The 23,218-nt window shown below is 38.8% G+C and overlaps 1 protein-coding gene across 13 annotated transcripts in view; it reads left to right on the plus strand.

The window, feature by feature from the left end:
- The window catches only part of CASK (calcium/calmodulin dependent serine protein kinase), a 232,040-nt gene that overhangs the window by 164,545 nt on the left and 44,277 nt on the right, over window positions 1–23,218 (plus strand). For all 13 annotated transcript variants that reach the window (XM_053891690.1, XM_053891693.1, XM_053891691.1 and 10 more), the window contains 4 exons: window positions 2,870–2,947; window positions 5,457–5,537; window positions 13,724–13,912; window positions 21,981–22,059. In XM_053891690.1, coding sequence (XP_053747665.1) covers window positions 2,870–2,947; window positions 5,457–5,537; window positions 13,724–13,912; window positions 21,981–22,059 — 427 coding nt within the window. The remainder of the gene's footprint in view (window positions 1–2,869; window positions 2,948–5,456; window positions 5,538–13,723; window positions 13,913–21,980; window positions 22,060–23,218) is intronic.

The following is a 23,218-nucleotide window of genomic DNA, read 5'->3' on the forward strand; positions in this document are numbered from 1 at the left end:
AGACAGCAGGGGAGGGGCAGAGAGAGAGAGAGAAGAAAAATAGCAATTCTTATTGTTGGTACTACTACTGTTACTCTCAAAAGTTAGCACTTGGACATAAGATTTGCAAATACCAAGGAGTTTATTAAAATATAGATTTCTGGGGTACCTGGGTGGCTCAGTCAGTTGAGCATCTGACTCTCGGCTTTGGCTCGAGGCATGATCTCATGGTTTCACAGGTTCAAGCCCCACATCAGGCTCTGCACTAAACGCAGAGCCTGCTTGGGATTCTCTGTCTCCTCTCTCCCTGCCCCTCGTCTGCTCGTACTGTCTCTATCTCTATCAAAATAAATAAACTTAAAATATAGAGATAGGTAGATAGATTTCTGGACCCCCTTTTCAAATTCTGGTGTGGGAGGTCTGGAGTGGGGCCCAGGAATCTCTGTGTTTAACCACTCCAGCTGATGTTGCTGCAAGTGTTCAAGAAACCACACGACGTAAGACCTAGGAAATTTTTGTAACTTCTGGTTCCTTACTTTAGAGGGGTTGTTTGTTTTTTTTTTTTTCTATTTTACATTGCACGGGTGTGTGTGTGTGTGTGTGTGTGTGTGTGTGTGTGTGTGTGTGTATCTCTATAGGCTAGTCTGGGAACCTAACACTATGCATAACATTACTGCTATGGGAAAATACATTCCCAAGTTCCAAATTTCAAAATTTACAGTCTTTAGATATAGAAACCATTCAGAGGATGAAGACTCCACATGTGCATTCTACAGAGATTTGGGTGAACTTTTGTGAACCAGCTGTATATTACTAGTTTCCTAAATGTTAGTACAGTTGACCTCTAAACAGCACAGGGGTTAGAGGACCCAATCCCTGCACAATCAAAACTCCACGTATAACTTTCGCTCCCCAAATACTTAACTACTAATATATTAGTGTTGTCCAAAAGCCTTACCAATAACATACTGTTGATTAACAAATATTTTGTATGTTATATGTATCATATATTGTATTCTTCCCATTAACTAAGCTAGAGAATAGAAAATGTTATTAAGAAAATCATAAGAGGGGGAGCACCTGGGTGGCTCAGTCAGCTCTTGATTTCAGCTCACATCATGATCCCAGGGCCCTGGGATTGAGCCCTGCATCAGGCTCTCCACTGAGCATGGAGACTGCTTGAGATTCTCTATCCCTCTGCCCCTCTCCCACTTAGGCACTGTCTCTCACCCTCTCTCTTGCCCTCTCTCTCTCTCTCTCACTCTCACTCTCACTCTCACTCCCTCACTCACTCTAAAAAAAATAATAATAAGTCTTTAAAAAAAGAAAATCATAACAGGGGAGGTGTCTGGCTATGTAAGTTAGTAGAGCCTGCCACTTTTGATCTTGAGGTCATGAGTTCTAGCCCCACGTTAAGTGTAGAGATTAATTAATTAAAAGATCCCTTCTTATTTCTAGAGAGCGAGTGAGGGAGAATAGAAAACTTGTCAAGAAACTCCCTGTACCTAACACCCTGGCAAATACATACATATATTTATATAAAATTGTAATATAAGCTCCAGATCTGATGAGGGTACAGGGAGATAGGTACTCAGTGCTAATGGGATTGTAATTGCAGCAACGTTTAAACAAATAAGAGAAATACATTTAGAGCACTGTATTGTATTTATTGGAAAAAAAAAAAAACCACAAGGAAACCCTTACAGTTCAAACCTGTGTTGTTCAAGGGTCAGCTGTATAATATTTTAAAGAGAGCATTTTACTAGACTACTTACACTATGCATTTAACCTCTGAGTATCACATGATGCCATCATTTAAAACTGGTCACTGCTTTATCTTCACATTGTTCTCATTAGGCATCTTTGTAATTAATTAATGTACGTATTTATCGTAAGGCATTTTTATGTATGGTGTGCCCCAAACACTTAGAAATCATAAGGCTTTGTCTTCTATCAGTATAAACAAACCTAACCGTAACGTGAAAGATGTGTACAGGCAGTATTTGACCTGCACACTAGCATTGTGATGCACAGTAGGAAGGAGGGAAAAAAGAACTACACCAAAACAACCCCAAAAAATCCCCACCTATTTTAGAGAGGTTAGGAAATAGACATGGCAGCCTAGCCAAGATCATTTTTAACTTTTCACCTTTCAAAGCAGACTGTCGAATGAGCCATTTCGTTTAAGGTAGAAATTAATATTTTAATCTTACTTCTACCCTACCGAGATTATTCTTTAAAGAATGAAATCACTTGTCTTCAGAAAGGCAAATTTTGGATCAGTCAGATTTGTGGGGGTTTCAAAATATATTTAGATTCTTTTCAGTGTCTTCTCTTGCTGTGTGAATTTGCAAATTCAGAAGGAAAAAGTCCATGTCCTAGATTTCCTGCTAAAGGATGCCAGCACTGATACTGTTAATAAACAGCCCTAGTAAAACAAGCATAAACCTTTTGTGAGAACATTCCTTCCTATAAGGAGTTGGGTTTGCCCTTTCCCAAGATTTAGATTTCTGTGAAAATTCTTTTAGACGTGTCTTGGCTAGAAAGCATTCTTTCATTTTGTTCTGTATCCATGTTACTGAATGTTGCTTCTGTCAGAGGCGAAAAATACTGCAATTCTGAAATAATGACCAATTTTAAATAAGAGAAATTTCCCCATTGGCAGAATTTGAACCATCTATTTAAAGATGATTTTCTAAAAAGTGACACATAAGACTCCTATTGCACCAAGTTTCATTGAATGAGTAAGAGATTATTGAGAAGACACCACTGAAAATCATCAGCCAGCTTTCGTAAGAGGAAGATATGGTGTAATGAAATGATAAATATGAAGCTCTGAATTTTTGCAAAGAATTATGAGTGTTGATTGGATTTTCTTCTTTGCGTTTAGCTGTATGACAAAATCAACACAAAGTCTTCGCCACAAATCAGGAATCCTCCGAGCGATGCAGTACAGAGAGCCAAAGAGGTAAGTGATCTATCTTGTAAATGTTATCTGGGTGTCCTGTTTGCTACCTTTATTGAAAACATTTCTGCTGCACAGTAAGAGGTGGTTTTCTTGGAGTCACAGCTGGACCATTATACTCAGATTTAGTGTTTCTAAGTTTATCACTGAACATTTTACATACAGGAAAGAAAGAAAAGCCTCAGCGGCAATGTTGCCTCGATTTCTAGTTCTGGTTCTGCTATGTAAACTTGAACATGTTAATATATCAATTGTACTTCTCTTTTTTTTTTTTATAAGTAAGTTATTTTACTGCACTTGGTAGAAATAGGTTATGAAAATTAGAGTTGCTTTTTTAAGGTGGTAACATTTGGAGGTTAAACATCTATAGCAATTAAGTATACTCAGTTCAGAGAGATGTCATTTCCGTAAATTGTCAGTGTATATGGCTGTATCCGTCACAAACTTTTTTTTTTAACTTTTTGTAAAATTCATTTTTATTTACTCCATACCCAGCATGCGGCTCGATCTCACAACCCCGAGATCAAGAGTTGCACCCCCTACTGCCTAAGCCAGCCATATGCCCCAACTTTTTTATTATAGAAACATGATAATGCAGAAAGTTTGGATAAATAAAAATCCATCCATAATCCCTTCACCCTAACACGGTAATTTTCACTTTTGTGTATATACTTCCAATCACTACCGTTTGCATATACATTTTATATCGCTGTAATCAAAGCGTATCTTTTCTTACCGGACATATTATCATTTTTCCAGTGTTTATATTTGGTCTTCACAAATACAAATTCTAATGATGGCATAAATCTTCTTTGCAATCACTAAATTATAATGAATTAGCAATTCTTCCATTGTTAGACATCTGGGTTTTTTCTTCCACTTTTTGATGTTATAAAAATCTTTATGCAAATTAGCATTTCCCCTTTAAAAAACTATTTTTATAAAGTGAGACTACTAAGTGAAAGGCACGAAAGACCTAATCCATTCCCTATCCATAAGGGATTAAACACAACAAGACCAAGGGGGCGCTGCTGGGCCTGCACATGTGGTCAAGCGCACCAGCCCAGGAGAGCTTCTCTCTGACTTAGGAGACCACACCTCGCTGTGGAAAATGATAGACTGTGAGAATAGCGGGGGACCAGAGAGAACACACAGTTTCATCCTCAAAGCCTAAAATGCACCAAGGAGAAGCTGCTTTTCTGCATTAAACAGCACAAAGGAACAGCATAACCAGCACTTGTCAAGGGTTCCTTTAGATAAGAAAGGAATCCTGTAGTATTTGGTCTTTTTTGTTCTTCCCTGAGGAGGTAATGGAGTGGCACTTAGGTATGCCAGTGAAACCTAAGCCTTAGGTTAAGTGACCTCTGAATGTTCGTTCCTGCCCCAGTATTAGATTCTCCAAGGTGAGGTGAGACATTCCTCTGGGCAGATGACTTGTGTGCCCCTTGACACCCAGTCCCGTTGAAGCAGTCTTTGATTGGCTCAACTTTGGGAATTTACTACAGTGTGTGTAACTACTCTATGAGGGGCTCCTGGGTGGCTCAGTCAGTTAGCGTCTGACTCTTGGTTTCAGCTCAGGTCATGATCTCATGGTTTGTGGGTTCGAGCCCTGCATTGGGCTCTGCACTGGCAGCGTAGAGCCTGCTTGGGATTCTCTGTTTGTCTCTCTGTCTGTCTCTCTCTCTCAAAATAAAGAAATAAATAAACATTAAAAAAAATTAACTACTCTGTGAGCCCAACCATCTACAGTTAGAACCACAACAGGTTTACTCTGGGGGCAGGGGGGGCAGGAAAAAAAGAGGCCCCTGGTCTCACGTCACATAGTCAAACTGTACATGGATAGACTGCATCCTGGTGGTAACAGATAACTTTTTGAATGGAAAGACAAGTTTTGTGTTCTTGTTGTTGTTTTTAACTGCACTCTTGGATTCCCTGGCAGTGAATCCTGGGAACTATTGGCAGAGGTATGGTTTTCTCTGATAAGTGTGGAGAATATCATTGATTCTGCCAGGCTGCAAGGAAGATAACTTGAGTGTTTCTCTTTTTTAAAAGGTTTTTATTTGAGCCTGTGTCATTTTAATCTTTCTAAAAGGAAAGACTGTTTTGTTAATATTTTTTAAAAGCTGCTATTAACTTTTAGTACAGATTCATTTTGGTAGTGAGTTTGGAAAAAGATTTGTAGACATATTTTCCCATTAAGTTAATTAAGTTACTTACACCTGTAGTAAATCTGTATAGTGGACATGTCATTTTGTTTTATATTTTTCAATAACCTTTTCAGTTACAGTTAGGTAATGTAGTCAGAGAAATTATAGCGATTTGTTTTATTTTTTATTACCATCAACAGAGTCCTTTTATATTAATAATCTTTATTAATACAGCGATGAGTTTTTTCCAAACTAATTGTTTTGCCTGCCATAAAAATCTATTCATAATTTTTCATTGAAAAGAATCTTCGATTTTCTAATGCTGGCATCCTATTTATACTATTGCCATCTTGCTTATTTTTTAGGTATTGGAAGAAATTTCATGTTACCCTGAGAATAATGACGCAAAGGAGCTAAAGCGTATTTTAACACAACCTCATTTCATGGTGAGTGACAAACTTCCGTACAACTAAAACCTCACTTTCAGAAGAAGTTTTTAATAATCCTCCTAAAATGTAGCCGTCTCCATCAGATATGTCGTTACACGTTAAGATCCTTTTTGTTTACTTTGTGTCCCAGTCCTAAAGATGCCATTCCTGAGGTAGCTCCTCAAGGACTGTGTGGTCATCACACAAGGGGTTTGCTTCCTGCCTGGACGGTTCTTAAGTCACTGGAACTGTTTCTGTTACTTAAACCACAGAGAACTCAAATTGGAGACAGTTTTCACTAATAAAAAATTCTCTGAACCTAGGTGGTTTATTGGAAGAATACCATCTCTGGACAATGCAGAACTCTTGCACTTTCTTCAGGCATTTCTAACGCTAAACAGTTAAACAGAACTCAAAATAGATGGAGATACCTTTCTGTGGAAGTAGGTCCAGAGTTGTCTACTTAACTTCAGTTCAAAAGCATGATCACAAATAGAAATTCATGTTGAATATAACATTTTTAAAACATTATCGGGACACCTGGGTGACTCAGTCAGTTAAGCGTCCGACTTCGGCTCAAGTCATAATCTCACAGTCTATGGGTTTGAGTCCCGCGTTGGGCTCTGTGCTGACAGCTCAGAGCCTAGAGCCTGCTTTGGATTCTGTGTCCCCCTCTCTCTGACCCTCCCCTGCTCACGCTCACTCTCTCTCTTTCTCTCTCTTAAAAATAAATAAACATTGGGGCGCCTGGGTGGCTCAGTCGGTTAAGCGGCCGACTTCGGCTCAGGGCATGATCTCGCGGTCCGTGAGTTCGAGCCCCGCGTCGGGCTCTGTGCTGACAGCTCAGAGCCTGGAGCCTGTTTCGGATTCTGTGTCTCCCTCTCTCTGACCCTCCCCCGTTCATGCTCTGTCTCTCTCTGTCTCAAAAATAAATAAACGTTAAAAAAAATTTTTTTTTAAATAAAAATAAAAATAAATAAACATAAAAAAAAAAACATTATCCATATCAGGGGCACCTGGGTGGCTCAGTCAGTAGAGCATGTGACTCTTGATCTTGGGGTTATGAGTTTGAGCCCTACGCTAGGGGTAGGGATCATTTAAATAAATAAATAAAACTTAAAGAAATTAAAAAAAAAACAAAACATTAGCCACATCAGTATATGTGGGATATATGCAAAGAGTGGAAAATCCAGGTGATTACCCCTTGGGAGAAAATGTGACTTAATAACTATGGTCTTTAAAAAAAAAAAAAAAAAAAAAAAAAAAAAAAAAAAAACAGACTATGTTCTTATTACTACTATTGAGGTGATTTTATTTATTTATTTATTTATTTATTTAGAGAGACTGGGGGAGAGAGATTGCAAGTGGGTGAGGGACAGAGAGAAGGAGAGAAAATCCCAAGCAGGCTCCACACTCAGCTTGGAACCCAACGCAGGGCTGGATCTCATGAACTCTGAGATCATGACCTGAGTCAAAATCATCAAGAGTTAGACACTTAACCAACTGAGCCACCCAGGTCCCCCTGAGGTGATACTTTTAAAGTAACATTAGCACTATAACAGGTATATCAGTTAAGGTGAGTTTTGCTGTACATGGTACTTTATGATACAATGTTTTTAAAACTTTAGCACAGCCATTGAAATAGAAATTTCTCCTCAAAGTGACCACTTAGAAAGAAGTAATTACCATATCCACCCTAACTCTCCCACCCACGCATTGAAGGCTGAAGTCAAGTATAATCCTTGAGAATATTTCACCTGATTCCCCTATGACATCAGCTCTCTCCAGTGAGTGACAGGAAATCAGGTTCTGCACCTGCAGGTGAATGAATTCTTACAACTTCGGTGTGTGAACATAGGACGCGGCTCAAATCCTGCCTCTGGCATCAAAATCTCTCCTAACACCTCTGCAGGCCACATCGACCTTTCTCTTCTGTAATTCCTTCTGCACTTGATTGTGTTCGCCTGGGGAACATTCTAATACGTGCCAGCCTGCCAGAGCAGGTCCCTTCACCAATGAATGAGCACAGCTCAGCTCAGCTTTGTTGTCCTCACTGAACTTGTGATCTCATTTAATGGTTGTCATTAACTGTTTTATAGACCAGGAAAATGAAGAGAATACATACCTTAGTAGTATCCTCAAGCTTGAGAGATCACAAATATTAGGACTTAATTACCCTTAATATTGTTCCTGATGGTTTCACAAATGTAGGCCATGTTTCCCCAGATCGTGATTAATTCTCCTTTTGTGACATCATGTCTTATGTCGTGTAAAAGTGGTGAGAGCTCTGGGTTCAGCCTTGATGCCGTAGCCCTGTGAATTCTGACTCCCTGAGCCAAACTCACAGAGTTGGAATAATTACGTAGATGTACATTACCATGCTTAGCACAGTGCCTGATGTATGCTTCATGTCTAATAAATGCTCACTAATGAATATTAGTCGTTTACTCCCTGGTGTCTTATCATGTGTAGGGTACATAGTAAGTCCTCAGCAAAATATTGAATAGATTAGGAACTTGCCCATTTGCAGACTGGTTAGCCTTGCCCCAACGGACTGTCCTGTGCTGTGCAAGTGCTTCTCATAGGTAGAAACCTGTAGGTTTTGAACAGACATGTCTGTCTATAAGTTGCTAAGTAACCTCAGTTCAAGTCATAGAACAAGGGGCACCTGGGTGGCTCAGTGGGTTAAGCATCTGACTCTTGACTTCAGCTCAGGTCATGATCTCAGTTTGTGAGCCCCACATCAGACTCCATGCTGACAGTGCAGAGCCTGCTTGGGATTCTCTGTCTCTTTCTCTCTCTCTTTCTCTTTCTCTTTCTCTTTCTCTCTCTCTGCCCCTCCCATGCCCTCTCTCTCTCTCTCTCTCTCAATACATAAAATTTTAAAAATTTTAAAAAATAGAATGAAGTTAGAACCATTTGATACCAGTAGATCTTTCAGATTTGACATAAGCCAAATAAAGAAATTAACATATGCCCAAATAAGCTTTTTTTTAAGGTTAAGTTGTTTTGTTTTGTTTTTTCAAAATCATTAAAGGTCAGATTAACCCCATGTCTCACAACTTACTCACCTTTGAGGCCTTGATTTATTTTGCTTTTCTGAAGTCAGAGAGAAGTTAATATATGCATTGCTATTAGCAAACATTTTCAAAATAATCTTTTAATTTCTGAAAACCTAGCTAGATGCTGAAAAAACATTTTCATTCATTCATCAAATATGTAAATGCCTACTCTGTGCAGGCGTCAAGCTCGGCACTAAGGACAGTGGTGAATAGGACAAACAAGTCCCTGCCCTTGTGGAATGTCTGTTGTAGTGGGGATGGGGTGCAGGATGGATAGGTGGGCTGGAGACATACAGTAAACAAGTAAACTAACAAGATGGGGCGCCTGGGTGGCTCAGTCGGTTAAGCGTCCGACTTCGGGTTCAGGTCGTGATCTCACGGTCCGTGAGTTCGAGGCCCGCATCGGGCTCTGTGCTGACACCTCAGGGCCTGGAGCCTGTTTCAGATTCTGTGTCTCCCTCTCTCTGACCCTCCCCCATTCATGCTCTGTCTCTCTCTCTCTCTCTCAAAAATAAATAAACGTTAAAAAACTTAAACTAACAAGATAATTTCATATCATGATAATAACTATGAAGAAAAAGAAAGGATAGTGGGGCAGAGGTGATAGTAAAGTGGGAGGTACTTCAGGCAGTCAGGGGAAAGCCCCTCTGAGGAGTTAATACATGGGCTAAGAATTGTTATCTGAAAGAACCAGCTTTCTGAACACCCAAGCGTGGGGAAGAGTAAATGCAAAGGCCCAGAGCAGGAAGGAGCTTTGCAAGATCAAAGTATAGAAGTAAGGCTATCGTGGCTGGGATATAGCAAATGAGGGAAATAATGGTGTAAGAAGAGCTAGGAGAGGTTGGCAGAGGCCAGGCCAAGTTAGGGTCTTCCAGGCCGTGGTAAGGAGTCTGGATTTTCTCCTGATTGCGGTAGGGCAGTACTGAGTGACTGCAAGCAGGAAAATGTGATCAGATCCACACTTGAAAGATCCCTGCGGCTGACGTGCAGAAAATGGATTCTGGTAGGGATGAGAGTTAAAAGAGGGAGGCCAGTTGGGAGCCTGTGTGAGTGGTGGTAGGGGCTTGGAGAAGGAGGGGCTGGTGGAAAATGGGCAGACTGGGATTCATCAGTGGAGATGGTTAGACAGGACAGGACTTGCTGATGGTTGGGATGTGAGGGAGTATGGCTAACCCCATTTTACAGTTCAGACAGGAAATTGTGCCCTAGAAAGGTAACGAGGCTTGCTTGAGGTCGCTCACCTAGTAAGCAGCTTCGCTGAAATTCAAAACCCAGATCTTGCTGGCTCCAGAGCTCATGCTCTCAAAGTTGTTTGACCTGTAATGAGGACCCATTTTCCTATAAACATAACTTGAGCTCCCTGATTATTCCCAAATAAGCATATGTTTAGATAATATCCCATGTGGGAAATAGAGTTCTGAGCTATATATACTATGTTAAATAAACTTGTACTGCTGGAGCTTTTTTGCCTTGTAAGCATTTTAAAGTCATGGTTTTGGGGCGCCTGGGTGGCTTGGTCGGTTAGGCGTCCAACTTCGGCTCAGGTCATGATCTCACGGTCCATGAGTTCGAGCCCCGCGTCGGGCTCTGTGCTGACCGCTCAGAGCCTGGAGCCTGTTTCGGATTCTGTGTCTCCCTCTCTCTCTCCCCCTCCCCTGTTCATGCTCTGTCTCTCTCTGTCTCAAAAATAAATAAACGTTAAAAAAAAAAATTTAAAGTCATGGTTTCAAAATCTTGTGTTTTTTTTTATTTTTATTTTTTTACATTTATTTTTGAGAGAAACAGAGCGTGAGTGGGGGGAGGGGCAGAGAGAGAAGGAGACACAGAATCTGAAGCAGCCTCCAGGCTCTGAGCTGTTAGCACAGAGTCCGACGCGGGGCTCCAACCCATGAATCGCGAAATCATGACCTGAGCCGAAGTCAGAGCTAAACCAACTGAGCCACCCAGGAGCCCCAAATCTTAGTATTTTTAAGAAAATAGTAATAGCTTAAAGGGAAATACTTTAATACTTGTAATGTGTTTTTATTATACCAAGGTTTTGGAGTTATTCTTAGCATAGTTATAATTTCACATTTATTCAGTTATCTGGTTTTTTCTTTGCTTTCTGATCAAGACATAAGTGTTTAACATTGAATTACCTGACACTTAAAAATACAGATACTTGTGGGGTGCCTGGGTGACTTGGTCGGTTGAGCATCTGACTTCATCTCAGGTCATGATCTCATGGTTCATGAGTTCGACCCCGCTTTAGGCTCTGTGCTGACAGCTCAAAGCCCACTTCAGATCTACTATCCCCCTTTCTCTCTGCCCTTTCCCCACTTGCACTCTGCGTTCCCTCTCAAAAATAAATAAATCTTAAAAATAAATTAATTAAATAAAAATACAGGTACTTGTGAATATTTGCACTAATTAAAGAATAAAAAGGAATAGATGTAAATTATTTTTTAAAGTCTGTATTCTATCTTTAGAGGTCATGATAAAAAATCACACCTAATCCCTTTTTCGGTTATTCCATCTGAAAGACTTTTTTACAACAGACTGGATCATTTGCTTATTGCAGTTGTTAAAAATACAAAACATTTAAGGATAAAGACAAATATTAACAGACTAGAAAGTTAATGAAGTTAATGCTTCTTTTTTTTTTTTTTTTTAAAGAAATAGGATCTAGAACAGAAGATTTTAAAAGCAAATTTGTATCCTACTTTCCCAAAAACCAAGGTGATTAAAATCACCTTAGGTGGTGGGGCGTTTGTGTGGCTCAATCAGTTAAGCGAACTTTTAAAAACATCACTTTAGGTTATCATGATATTTTTATTAAGTGGTCCATTGTGTAATTTGTAATTAAGAAGCCAGAGGAACCACTCTTCAAACATAAAATCCATATTTTTCCTACTCATTTTAAAGTAGACTTTTTTTCACCGTAGTCTGAAGTTGTTAGCTGTCTTGTCCATGACCTTCCTACAGTACAAAAAGTGAAGGGATTTCTTTCCTATTACACAATTCTTAGGTAATTAAAAATAACAGCTATTTCAGCTTAGTAACTGCCAGTTCCTCGATTATACCGCATAACATATTTGAAGAAAAATATTCGAACTTAGACCACCCTATTATTTTATTTTGCATATTCTTTTTTTAATGGCAATCTATAAGGGGCCCCTTTTTCTCTGTTTACATACACACTAGAACTTTAGGGTGAGTTTTATTTTGTGGTGGCAGTCTTTACGGTGGCAAATCGTGGTTCATAGCAAGTATGACCTTATTTAGTGACATAATTTGAGTATTCTTCAATTAAAGTTCTATTTGGACATTATTTTGTGATTGTGAAACTTCTCCTTCCCTAAATATGCTAAATACAAGTGTTTGCTTGTGTGATTTAAAAGGATGAATAGAAATCATTTGCAAATACACTAAATACAAGTGTTTGCTTGTGTGATTTAAAAGGATGAATAGAAATCATTTGCAAAGAGCAGCATAAACACTTTCTCCAACCATGTAGCACATTCTCCTGATGAAAGCTTTGTTCTCTGTTTACCAGGCTATATATCCTGGAGTCAGTCATACACAGCATTGTTTTTTTAAAATTCACTAATTATGGAAGATACATCTATAGTTGATATGATGAACCTAATATTAGAAGATGAAGTTTTTCAGTTTGTCTATTAGTGATTTTTGCTTTCTTCCCTAACTATTAGTCTCTTAAGTGGCCACAATTAACCTGGGAAAAGAGGGATTTTCCCACATAGCACAACGACCACACTTGGGCCTGGGGTACCAGTGCAGGGTGTAGTCAGGGCAGTGGTCAGGAAGCCAAGGTCAAGCTATGCACTGCTTAGTGCCCCTCACCCAGACCCCAGTTTAGACCAGCCCTCTGAGATCTTGGAACAATCTGCCATTTCCATTAGAAACCCACATGCAGGGGTGCCTGGGTGGCTCGGTCAGTTAAGTGTCCGACGTCAGCTCAGGTCATGGTCTCACGGTTCGTGAGTTCAAGCCCAACGTTGGGCTCTGTGCTGACAGCTCAGAGCCTGGAGCCTGCTTCGGATTCTGTGCCTCCCTCTCACTCCGCCCCTCCCCTGCTCACTCTCTGTCTCTCTCCCTCAAAAATAAATAAACATTTAAAAAAAATTTTTTTTAAAGAAACCCAAATGCATACCTTGCTCCAAGCATACGTTCTGTTGATGACAGATCAATACCACCTTCTTTACGATTTTACTGCATTGTTACCTTTTTATTTTTGCTTTGTCTGCATGCCTTTCAAATTAAAATAGCCAAGTCATGACTTTCATAAGCTTTTTAATTAAATAACTTAATTTGAGATGCTAAGGGTTATACTTTTAAAGCCATTATAATTGCATTTCATTATCTCCGGATATTTCATTACCACACAGATCACAGATTAAAATAGAACCAAGTTTATAGTTAGCACACAAGAAAATACAATCTGTGTAAAGCTCCAAACATACTGACATTCAGCCGTAAAATTCTCTTTGAAGTAGAAATGTTCAAATATTCATGGTCATTAAAAACTTTTTTATGAGGACACAAAAAGTACAGAAAGTGGAAGATTATCCTTTTCTAGGGGGGAAAAAAGGGATTTTTATTATCCAGTTTCACCGAGATGACATATGCAGATATCAATACAAGAAAATCACTTTTTCTGTGTTTAAAGGCTTTGCAAAAACATTCATAATAATAACTATCAACTTATTTTTCATTTGGGCAAGTGCTCTACAAAATCAAAATAATAAAAGCATTGCATAGATTTAGACTTGAGCTCCACATCATATGTGTTATTTGGAAAATTACATTTTTTTCAGGTACACTTGTGTGTGTTTTGTTTTTTTTTTTTTTTTTTTTGACAAAGTCACGTGTTATAAATCATCTTCATCCTTTGGGTTATATAAAGGAGTTATTGGATAATGCCATCCGGAAAGACATTTGCTCAATACACCAATTATTGCTTTGTGTCTTTTTAAATTTGTTTCCATTTTAAGCCCTAGCCCAAATGTGCCACCTCTGTTTACAGATGATTCTTTCTACTCAGTTGTTTGGAATTGCGTCACGTCAGTCTTTATTTGAAATAACACATTTCTGCCGGACTAGGACTGTTATTAATATTTTACTTTCTTCACCAAATACCAGGCCTTACTTCAGACTCACGACGTAGTGGCACATGAAGTTTACAGCGATGAGGCATTAAGGGTCACACCTCCTCCCACCTCTCCCTATTTAAATGGTGATTCTCCAGAAAGTGCGAACGGAGATATGGATATGGAGAATGTGACCAGAGTCCGCCTGGTCCAGTTCCAAAAGAACACAGATGAGCCCATGGTAAGTAGGAAAAGAAAGTCTTCTAGACTTTAAAATCCCAGCCCGAGTTAGGGCACCCCACCTCGATCTACACTACCAGGAGGTAGGGAGGGAAGGAGGGCAGGGGTAGTTTTAAAGCCATCCATTTCTAGCTCCTACACTACCACCTCCTAACCCACACCCAGAATTGTTCCACCTGACCCCATGCCCAAGGCCTCTTCCCACCTGTCCTTCCACAGACACTCTTGTGCTTTGCCAAAGAACAACATACCTGGTCTGTTACTCCAGCAAAAAACCTCTGGGGCACAATTTGAAATATTGGGGTTGAAAAAGTGAATGTCTAATGACATTGTGAAAAACATCCTTTTATAAGATCTTTTGCCTTCAAGAAAATCAGAGGAAGGCTACTTTGGAAGGCATTCAAAGAATCAAGTGATGTGGCTAAAATAACATTCCTTCCATCCACATCTACATATTTAATACAAATTCATGTTCTCAGCATGCAGGAACAGCATCAGGATAAGATTAATGCTGAACCTGCCTCGTTCTCACAGAATCTTCATAGATGGGGAAGATCAAGGAAAGGCTCCTTGGTGTCAACCGAACAAAACAGGGCCTGGGGTGGGAGGACAGAGTGAGACCATCCAGGCAAACCATGGAGCATGTGCGGAAGCCCAGTAGTCAGAAAGGCTCATACCATAGTTTGAGAATGGAAAGAAGGCACCACGGCTCGAGTGTAGACAACGGTGCATGGCCAGAATAGGACACACCAGTGTTGAAGGACACATTAAGGATTCTGTTCTTTATATCAGAGATAGTGGGAGGCTGTTGGAGAGTTTCAGTCAGGGAGAGAAGACCAGATTTTCAGTTTAGAAAGACTCCCTGTGGAGAATGGATTAGCAGAGGAGGAGGACGAGATAGGTAGTGGAGAGGTGACTGCCTCAGGACTGGGGAGAGTGGATGGAACTGGGGGCTAGAGGCACAGATACCAAATGGAAGGAAGTGAACAGATTTAACAAAAAGAGTAAAATCAATAGACCTGGATGACAGATTGCCAATGGGGACTGAAGGAGAAGCAGTCACCAAGGATGTCCCTTAAGCTTTAGGTTTTCACAACCAGATGGACAATGATGCCACCCACTGAGATAAGGACTATTGGAAAAGTTCCATGTTTTGGAGAGGAATCCTATCTTTGGGGGGGGAGGGGGCGGAGAAAAGGCATTCAAACTTACACGTTCATCTTTTCCTCAGAGCATAGAAAAGGGATATTGGGATATAGAAAAACAAATTCCCTACTTAAGAAAGTTGCCCAGTTGCTTTGCAGGTTAAAGGAAGAGCTACCAAACAGTGATTCTGTGACTGCAATTTCCAGAGAGCCCTTAACTCTAGATATCTCCAGTTGTAATTCTCACTTAGTGATCTTTGCTGCTTTTCCTGTATTATCCCAGTGCTTGCAGCAGACCGGGGACATGCCAGTCACTTCACCCCTTTTTGGTGCCATCCAAACAACCCTTTGGCTTAAGGCCCAGGCAGTAACAGCTTCTGGGTGCCTTGGGCAAATCACTTCAAGTTTGTTCATAGTTTGCTTAGCAATTGTTGCCAAAAGCATACTTGGCCAAATGACCCACCCCCAAGATCCCACCCAGCTCCAGAAGTCTAATATCCATTTATTCATTTTATATAGTCATTCACCCATTTAGCAAATGTTTATTAAGTGCCTACTATGTGAAGATCGCTGTATTGGATGCCAGTGATGTAGTGGCAGATAAGACACAGCCCCTTCCCAGAACTTACTTTCCACGGGGCTACTGACGTTAAACGGGTAAATATGCAGTTTAGCACAGTTTGTTGAACAACAGTTACGAGAGAGCTATAGAAGAGCGAAGGCTGTGACAGAGAGGCAGGAAGAAGGGGTGATGTTCAGCCACGCAAAGCAGACAGGAAGAAGGAAGGGACCAGAAGAAGGAGGTCTAGGTGTCTTGTGATCATCATGTTCCAAAGCAGCCCAATGACATCTGTTTGATCTTTTGTATGGTGGCTGACTACCTAAAAACATAGGCTGAGTAAGAGTATCCCTGAGTTAGTTTTTTCAGGAAGGATAAAATGGCCTTGAGTCTCACCAAGAGTCTCCTTAAAGAAGCCCTTCTCTGTTATTTGATCCTAGTGAAGGTGTGTATTCTCCTTTTGACTGGTTGCCATAAAAAATGGGAATTATTTTATGTAAAATAGATATTCTCAACAGTGGAGTACAAATCTGTTACACTTAATACAGCTTCATTTGCTTGCTTAATTTTCTTATCAAAAGCATTATATTACTGTGCAGCATATACCTATGTGATCTTTTTTGCTTTTTGGACCTTCTATAATGTGTCCAACTATGCTAGATTCACCCTGCAAGGGTGATACACTCCCATTACGCTCTTGTTTTCCCATTTGCAACTCACCTTGAAATTACTTTTCAGTCGATTGAGACTCCCTTAGTTGCAAGTGATAAAGACCAAACTTGAACTAGCTTAGACAACAGGGGAAAGGCTTATGTAAACAAGGAACGGCCAGGAGTCTACCCCAAGCTGGCGTAGGTTCACGAGTAGGCACCCAGCCCAGGTGGACCAATCCCTTCCCTGGAATTTGGGAACTTGTGAACAGAGAGATGAGTCAGTTCCTCTCTGCAAAGAAAGGTTTGGGGTAGGCAAAATAATAAATGTTGTTAACTCTACTTGGTCCCCTAATCATGAGAGACCCTGTCTGTCTCACCACTGTTGTATATTCACTGATGAATAGTCTCATTCATTATGTGCCTAACAGAGTGCCTGCCACATAACAGGATCATGGTAATGTTGGTTGAAAGAATACATTAATTTATTCATTTCAAGGATGGAACCCCCATCATACTATCATTTCCCTTATGAAATTAGATTTGAGTTACATATTAACTTATAACATTCTTCCAGGAGCACCTCTCTTGGTAACCATACATGCTTAATGAATATCCAAGTTGGAAATGAAACTTGAACATTACAGTTGAATGTTGGGACTAGAAACATTTGATATACCAGTCCTTCACATTGCTTGCCCACCACTTCTAAGGACTGCAAAGTAGGAACCAAGCAAAGTTATATTCTGTGGAATTGTACAAATTCAGAATCTAAATTATAAAGCCTCAAATATGTTTTCCAACAGAGTGTTATTCTCCAATGAAGAAGATAAGGTAGTCCTCCTACCCTTAATCATTTTAAATTCAAGACCAGTTTTCACCAAGGGAGCTTGTTAAAAATATAGATTTCTGGGCTCCATTCCAGACTTCCTTAATCTAAATCCAAAGAGTGAATTTAAAAAGCAGTATTATTTAAAAGGTCCCCATGTGACTTTTAGGATCAGCCAGGTCTAGTACCAAAAAAATATGCTTATGAAAGTTTATCTTATAATAGAGAATAATGGGAAAACAAAAAGTAATCTCCATAGACTAGTAGTCTGGCATTAAATATGTGGAGCTTCTGCTTCTGGCCAAGGTGGAGTAACAAGGACCAGATTTACCCTCTCACCTGAAATAACCAAAAAAAATTTAAAAACAGACAAAAATTACATGAAAGAACTGTTTTCAAGACATTGGACATCAGGCAACAAAGGATAATGATCCCTAAGAAACAGGAAGCAAATGGGGTGAGCCTTATGATTTCCCGACCTTACTGACTTGAGGGAGTTTCCAGGCCACAACACAGAAAGGGAGAACTGAGGCAGAGCATGCAGACACCCTGAATTGAGGAGACAGAGCTGAGAATCCGAGGAGACCTAGGCACCTAAAGTTTATAGGACAGAGGACTGAAGAGGAGAGAGCTGCACAGAGAGAGAACTCCAGAGATCTGTAGATGATCCCCCTGAAGTATTTAAGTTATGATTAGTGCATTAATGAAAGGAAACTACGCAGAACCAAGGAAAAACCATCCAAGAGGATTAGAAGGAACAGTACCCAACACTCACTGCCTGTTAACCACCAGCTGGACTGGAAATATGAATTCATGGTACATTGTATGGAGTGCTCAGGAAGATCTTGTCTCAGTAATGAGGAATAATTAGCCCTAGGTTCAGAATTTCTCAAGACCTGCCTAACAGATCATGAAAGCAAGACCCAAAAGATCAAACTAATTGACCCAAGTAACTGAACTATATCCCAGAACAAAGCCTAAGAATATTTATAGGAATAAAAAAACGTCTAGCATGCAGCAAGATAAAATTCACAATGTCTGGCATTGAGTCAAAGATTACTAGGCAGGTAGAGAAGGGGGGAAATGGGACCTATAAGTGGAGAATAATCAAAACAGAACTGACAAAGATACTAGAATTAGCAGAAAAATACACTATAGGATTAATGGCAGATTAGACATTTGAGAAGAAAAGACTGGTGAACTCAAAGACATAGCAATAGAAACTATCCAAAATGAAACACAGAAAAAGAATTTTTTTTAAACGGAAAAGGCATCACTGAGCTCTGGGACAACTTCAGGCAGCCTAACATATGGCTAATTTGACTCTATGAAGGAGGAGAGAGTGAGGAAGAAAGGATATTTGAAGAAATAATGGATGAAAATATTCCAAGCTTGATGAAAACTAGAAATCTGCAGGCGCAAGACCACAATGAACCCCAAACCCAAGAAACCTGAAGAAAACCACATCAAGGTACATCTTAATCAAACGGTTTAAGAAACCATAATAAATAGAAGACCTTGAAAACAGAGATAAAAAAGAAATGTTACGTAGAGAGGAACAAAGATAAGGATGGCATCAGACTTACCAGAAACAATACAATTGAGAAGATCAGTGTCTTTAAAGTACTGAAAGAAAAAACAAAATTGCTCAACGTAGGATTCTAAACCCAGCAAAGGTATGTTTCAGAAAATGAGGGCAAACCAAAACCATTTTCAGACATACCACAACTGAAAGAATTCATTAGACCTACAGGATAAGAAATGTCAAAGGACATCCTTATTGTTTAAATCTCTTTAAAAGATAATTAGCAGTTTAAGCAAAAATAAAGGCACCATGTTTGGGGGTTATTATATGTAAAAGTAAAATGTATAACAGCACAAAGGTCAGGAGAAAGGAAGTAGAAGTATACTGTTAAAAAGTTCTCATACTATATGTGATATTGTATAATATCACTGAAGGTGGACTGTGAAAAGTTAAAGACGTACACCATAAACCCTAAAGCAACCACTAAAACAACAAAACTGAATTATAGCTAGTCAGACAACACGAGAGAGAGAATAGAATAGAAATAAGCTAATCCAAAAGAAGGCAGAAAAAGAGGAAAAAGGGAACATGGAACAGATGGAACAAATAGAAATTAAATATCAAGAAGATATATTTATACCTGACTGAATCAATAATCCTGTGAAATGCAAATAGTCTAAATTGCCCAAATTAAGAAGCAAAGATTCTCATATGGGGCGGGGGGTGGGGCAGACCCAATTATATATTGCCTGCAAGAAATGCTTTATACATAAAGACAAATAGTTTCGAAGTGAAAGAATGTAAGAAGCTCTATTATGATGTCATTAATCAAAAGGAAGCTGGAGTAGCTATATTAATATCAAAGTATAATTCTCAGACCACACTGTGATTAAATTTGAAATGAATAACAGAAAGACTTCTGGAAAACTCCCCAAGCATTTGAAAACTAAATAACACAATTCTAAATGACCCATGGATCAAAGGAAAAATCAAAAGGGAAATTAAAAAGTATTTTTTGAAGTGAATGAAAATGAAACAACATACCAGAATTTCTGGGATGTTGCTAACTCAGTACTTACAGAGAAATGTGTAGCACTAAACACCTATATTAGAAAAGAAGTATCTTAAGTGACCTCAGCTTCTACTTTAAGAAACTAGAACAAAAAAGAGCAAATTAGGGGCACCTGGGTGGCTCAGTTGGTTAAGTGACAGGCTCTTGGTTTCAGCTCAGGTCATGATCTCACAGTTCGTGGGTTTGAGCCCTACATCGGGCTCCATGCTGACAGTGCAGAGCCTGCTTGGGATTCATTCATTCTCTCTCTCTCTCTCAAATTAATTTTTTTGAAAAAGAACAAACTAAATCCAAAGTGGGTGAAAGAAAAGAAATAGTAAAGATCGAAGTGGATGTTAAATAGAAAACAGCATAGAGAAAAATCAATAAAACAAGCTATTTCTTTGAGAAGATCAGACTGATCAGGAAAAAGAAGACACTAATTACCAATGTCATGCATAAAAAAAGTGACATTATTACAGAATCTACAGACAAAAAAAAATTACGGAAATCTTATAAACAACTTTATGACAAGAAATTCAACAACTTAGATGAACTGGACCAATTCCGTAGAAGACAAAAACACCCCAAAGCTCACTTAAGAAGGAATACACTGAATTGCCCTACTTTATTTAAAAATTGAATTTGTATGTCCATCAACTGATGAATGGATAAAGAAATTGTGGTTTATATACACAATGGAATACTACGTGGCAATGAGAAAGAATGAAATATGGCCTTTTGTAGCAACGTGGTTGGAACTGGAGAGTGTGATGCTAAGTGAAATAAGCCATACAGAGAAAGACATATACCATATGGTTTCACTCTTATGTGGATCCTGAGAAACTTAACAGAAACCCATGGGGGAGGGGAAGGAAAAAAAAAAAAAAGAGGTTAGAGTGGGAGAGAGCCAAAGCATAAGAGACTGTTAAAAACTGAGAACAAACTGAGGGTTGATGGGGGGTGGGAGGGAGGGGAGGGTGGGTGATGGGTATTGAGGAGGGCACCTTTTGGGATGAGCACTGGGTGTTGTATGGAAACCAATTTGACAATAAATTTCATATATTGAAAAAAAAATTGAATTTGTAGTTAAAAACCATTCCTCGAAGAAAACTCCAAGATGACATTACTGGTAAAATCTACCAAACATATGATAAAGAAGTAATACCAATTCTACACAAATTTTCCCCAAAATATTGAAAAGGAAGGGATTCTCCCCAAATCATCATCATCATCATTATCATCATCATCATCATCATCATCATCATCATCGTTATAATTAGGTGGCTACCATTTTTATCCTGATACCAAAACCAGATAAAGACATTACAAGAAAAGAAAACTACAGACTGGTATCCCTCATGAATATAGACGCAAAAATTCTAAACAAATTCATACCTTAACAAAAGAAGAATACATCATGACCAACTGGAGACTAACCTAGGGATACAGCTCACTTCTAATAGCCAAAAGCTAGGGAAAAAATTCTGTCCATGAATGGATAAACAAAATGATATATCCATACAATGGAATATTCAGCAAAGACAAAGAATGAACTATTGATACATACAACAATATGACTGAATCTCACATTGTGAATTTTTGAAAAGCAACAAAAAAGAGTGCATACAGTATGAGGGACCATAGAGTAGGTATAAGGAGTACAAGGATGGGAGTAGATTATCAGTGGGCACAAGGAAACCTTTATGGGTGATGGTTATACATATGTATAGATATATCTAGATATATCTATATGTGTATATATATAGATATATGGGCACAAGGAAACTTTTACGGGTGAGGTATATATATATATATATATATATATATATATATATATATATATATACACACACATACATATATATACACACACACACTCCTCAGCATAGTAATGAGTGTGTATGTGTGTGTGTATATATATATGTGTATATATATATATATATATCCCACAACCATTACTATATATATACTCAGTATAGTAATGGTTTCACATATGTATACATATGTCAAACCTCTCAAATTGTACACCTTGTGTGTCCAATTATACATTGCTTTTATTGAAAAGCTTTTAAAAATGACTAGCAACATGGAAAATAATTATAAGTAGAAAACTAAAATCACAAAATAAAATATATGTATTACTATTATTATAGCAATCAAAATACCAAAAACAACATTTTTGTTGGTGGTTTTTTCCTTCATTTTCCAAATTTTCTTGAATGTTTTCCTAACTTTTATAAATAAAATTATCTACAGTGAAACCACATAAAAAGGAATGGTAATTCTATTTTACTTAACTTTTTACAGGGAATCACTTTAAAAATGAATGAGCTAAATCATTGTATTGTTGCAAGAATTATGCACGGGGGCATGATTCACAGGCAAGGTAAGTTCTGTATGTGATTCTTTCCCTCCCTAACCTTTTTTCCTGCAGCCTAGTGGAGAAAGTATTTTTTTTTTGTGATCCATATAAAAGATCTGTTTAATCTGTGGTCCCCATAAATGATCTATTTAAGTTATCTGTCTTTGGTTTTTATCACCATTGGCCTCCATTTGTTCATATTCATCTCTGCATACTCCAGCCTGTGGATAAGGCAGGGAGGGCATATTATAGTTCTGTTGCTGGAATATCTCTGAATCACTGTTTGGATCCTGACTTAGGAAAGACCCTGGGGGATAAAGCAAAGTATCATACCTGGCCCCAGGATACATGGAAGGCATCTATTCTGGGACATACATACATACATACATTCATTCATTCATTCATTCATTCATTCGTATTTGTTTGTATATATAGAATGGCAATTCAAGAATTGCTCTCTTAAATTTACTCGGGAATGAGATACACCATTTCTAAATTAGGAAATTAGAATTTGATAAATAATAATATAAAACTTCAATGGTAAAATAAGAGATATCAGATCTAGATTAAGTTTTTAATACTTGCTCCAGTAATTGCAGTCATTCTGGGAAAGGAATTCACTGAGGCCTGCAGTAAAGGTGTTTTTGAGAAAAGGGAAGGCAAGATTTGGACATGCAGCTTTAGCCTCCTTTCTGAAAGGGCTGAGTTATATGTGCTAGTATTTAGAGGCTGATCCAAAAATTATTCTCCTTTGCAAAAAATTAGGCTTCCTTTCTTTGAGATCAGGTTCTTTTTGTCCTTAGCACCTCTTTGCTTTTTCCTTAACCCCCCTCCAGTCCCCCCCCCCCCCCCCACCGAGAGCAAGAAGTAACACTGTAAGCATTTCAGTGCCTTTCCATCCTCTTTAGAAACGACCACTGTGTACACAGATGATGCCTGGCACTACTGCTGGCTTCCCGGGAATCATTATAGGCTACGTGAGTAGACACTGCTCACACAGGAGAATTGGTTTTAGACTCCAGGATGAATTTTCTGTTTATTATTTGTAATAATTTGCTACAAATTCAGTAAAGTCACAACATTACTGTTTCTGTAATCTCTTTTCCTTGTATTACTGTGTGACTGGGACCTACCATCTCTGATAGAAGTGGTGGACAGCAGGGGTGCGTGGGTGGCTCGGTCG

Source organism: Panthera pardus, unplaced genomic scaffold (assembly GCF_024362965.1).
Source record: "Panthera pardus isolate Hobbes unplaced genomic scaffold, ASM2436296v1 HiC_scaffold_27, whole genome shotgun sequence".
Lineage (NCBI taxonomy): Eukaryota > Metazoa > Chordata > Mammalia > Carnivora > Felidae > Panthera > Panthera pardus.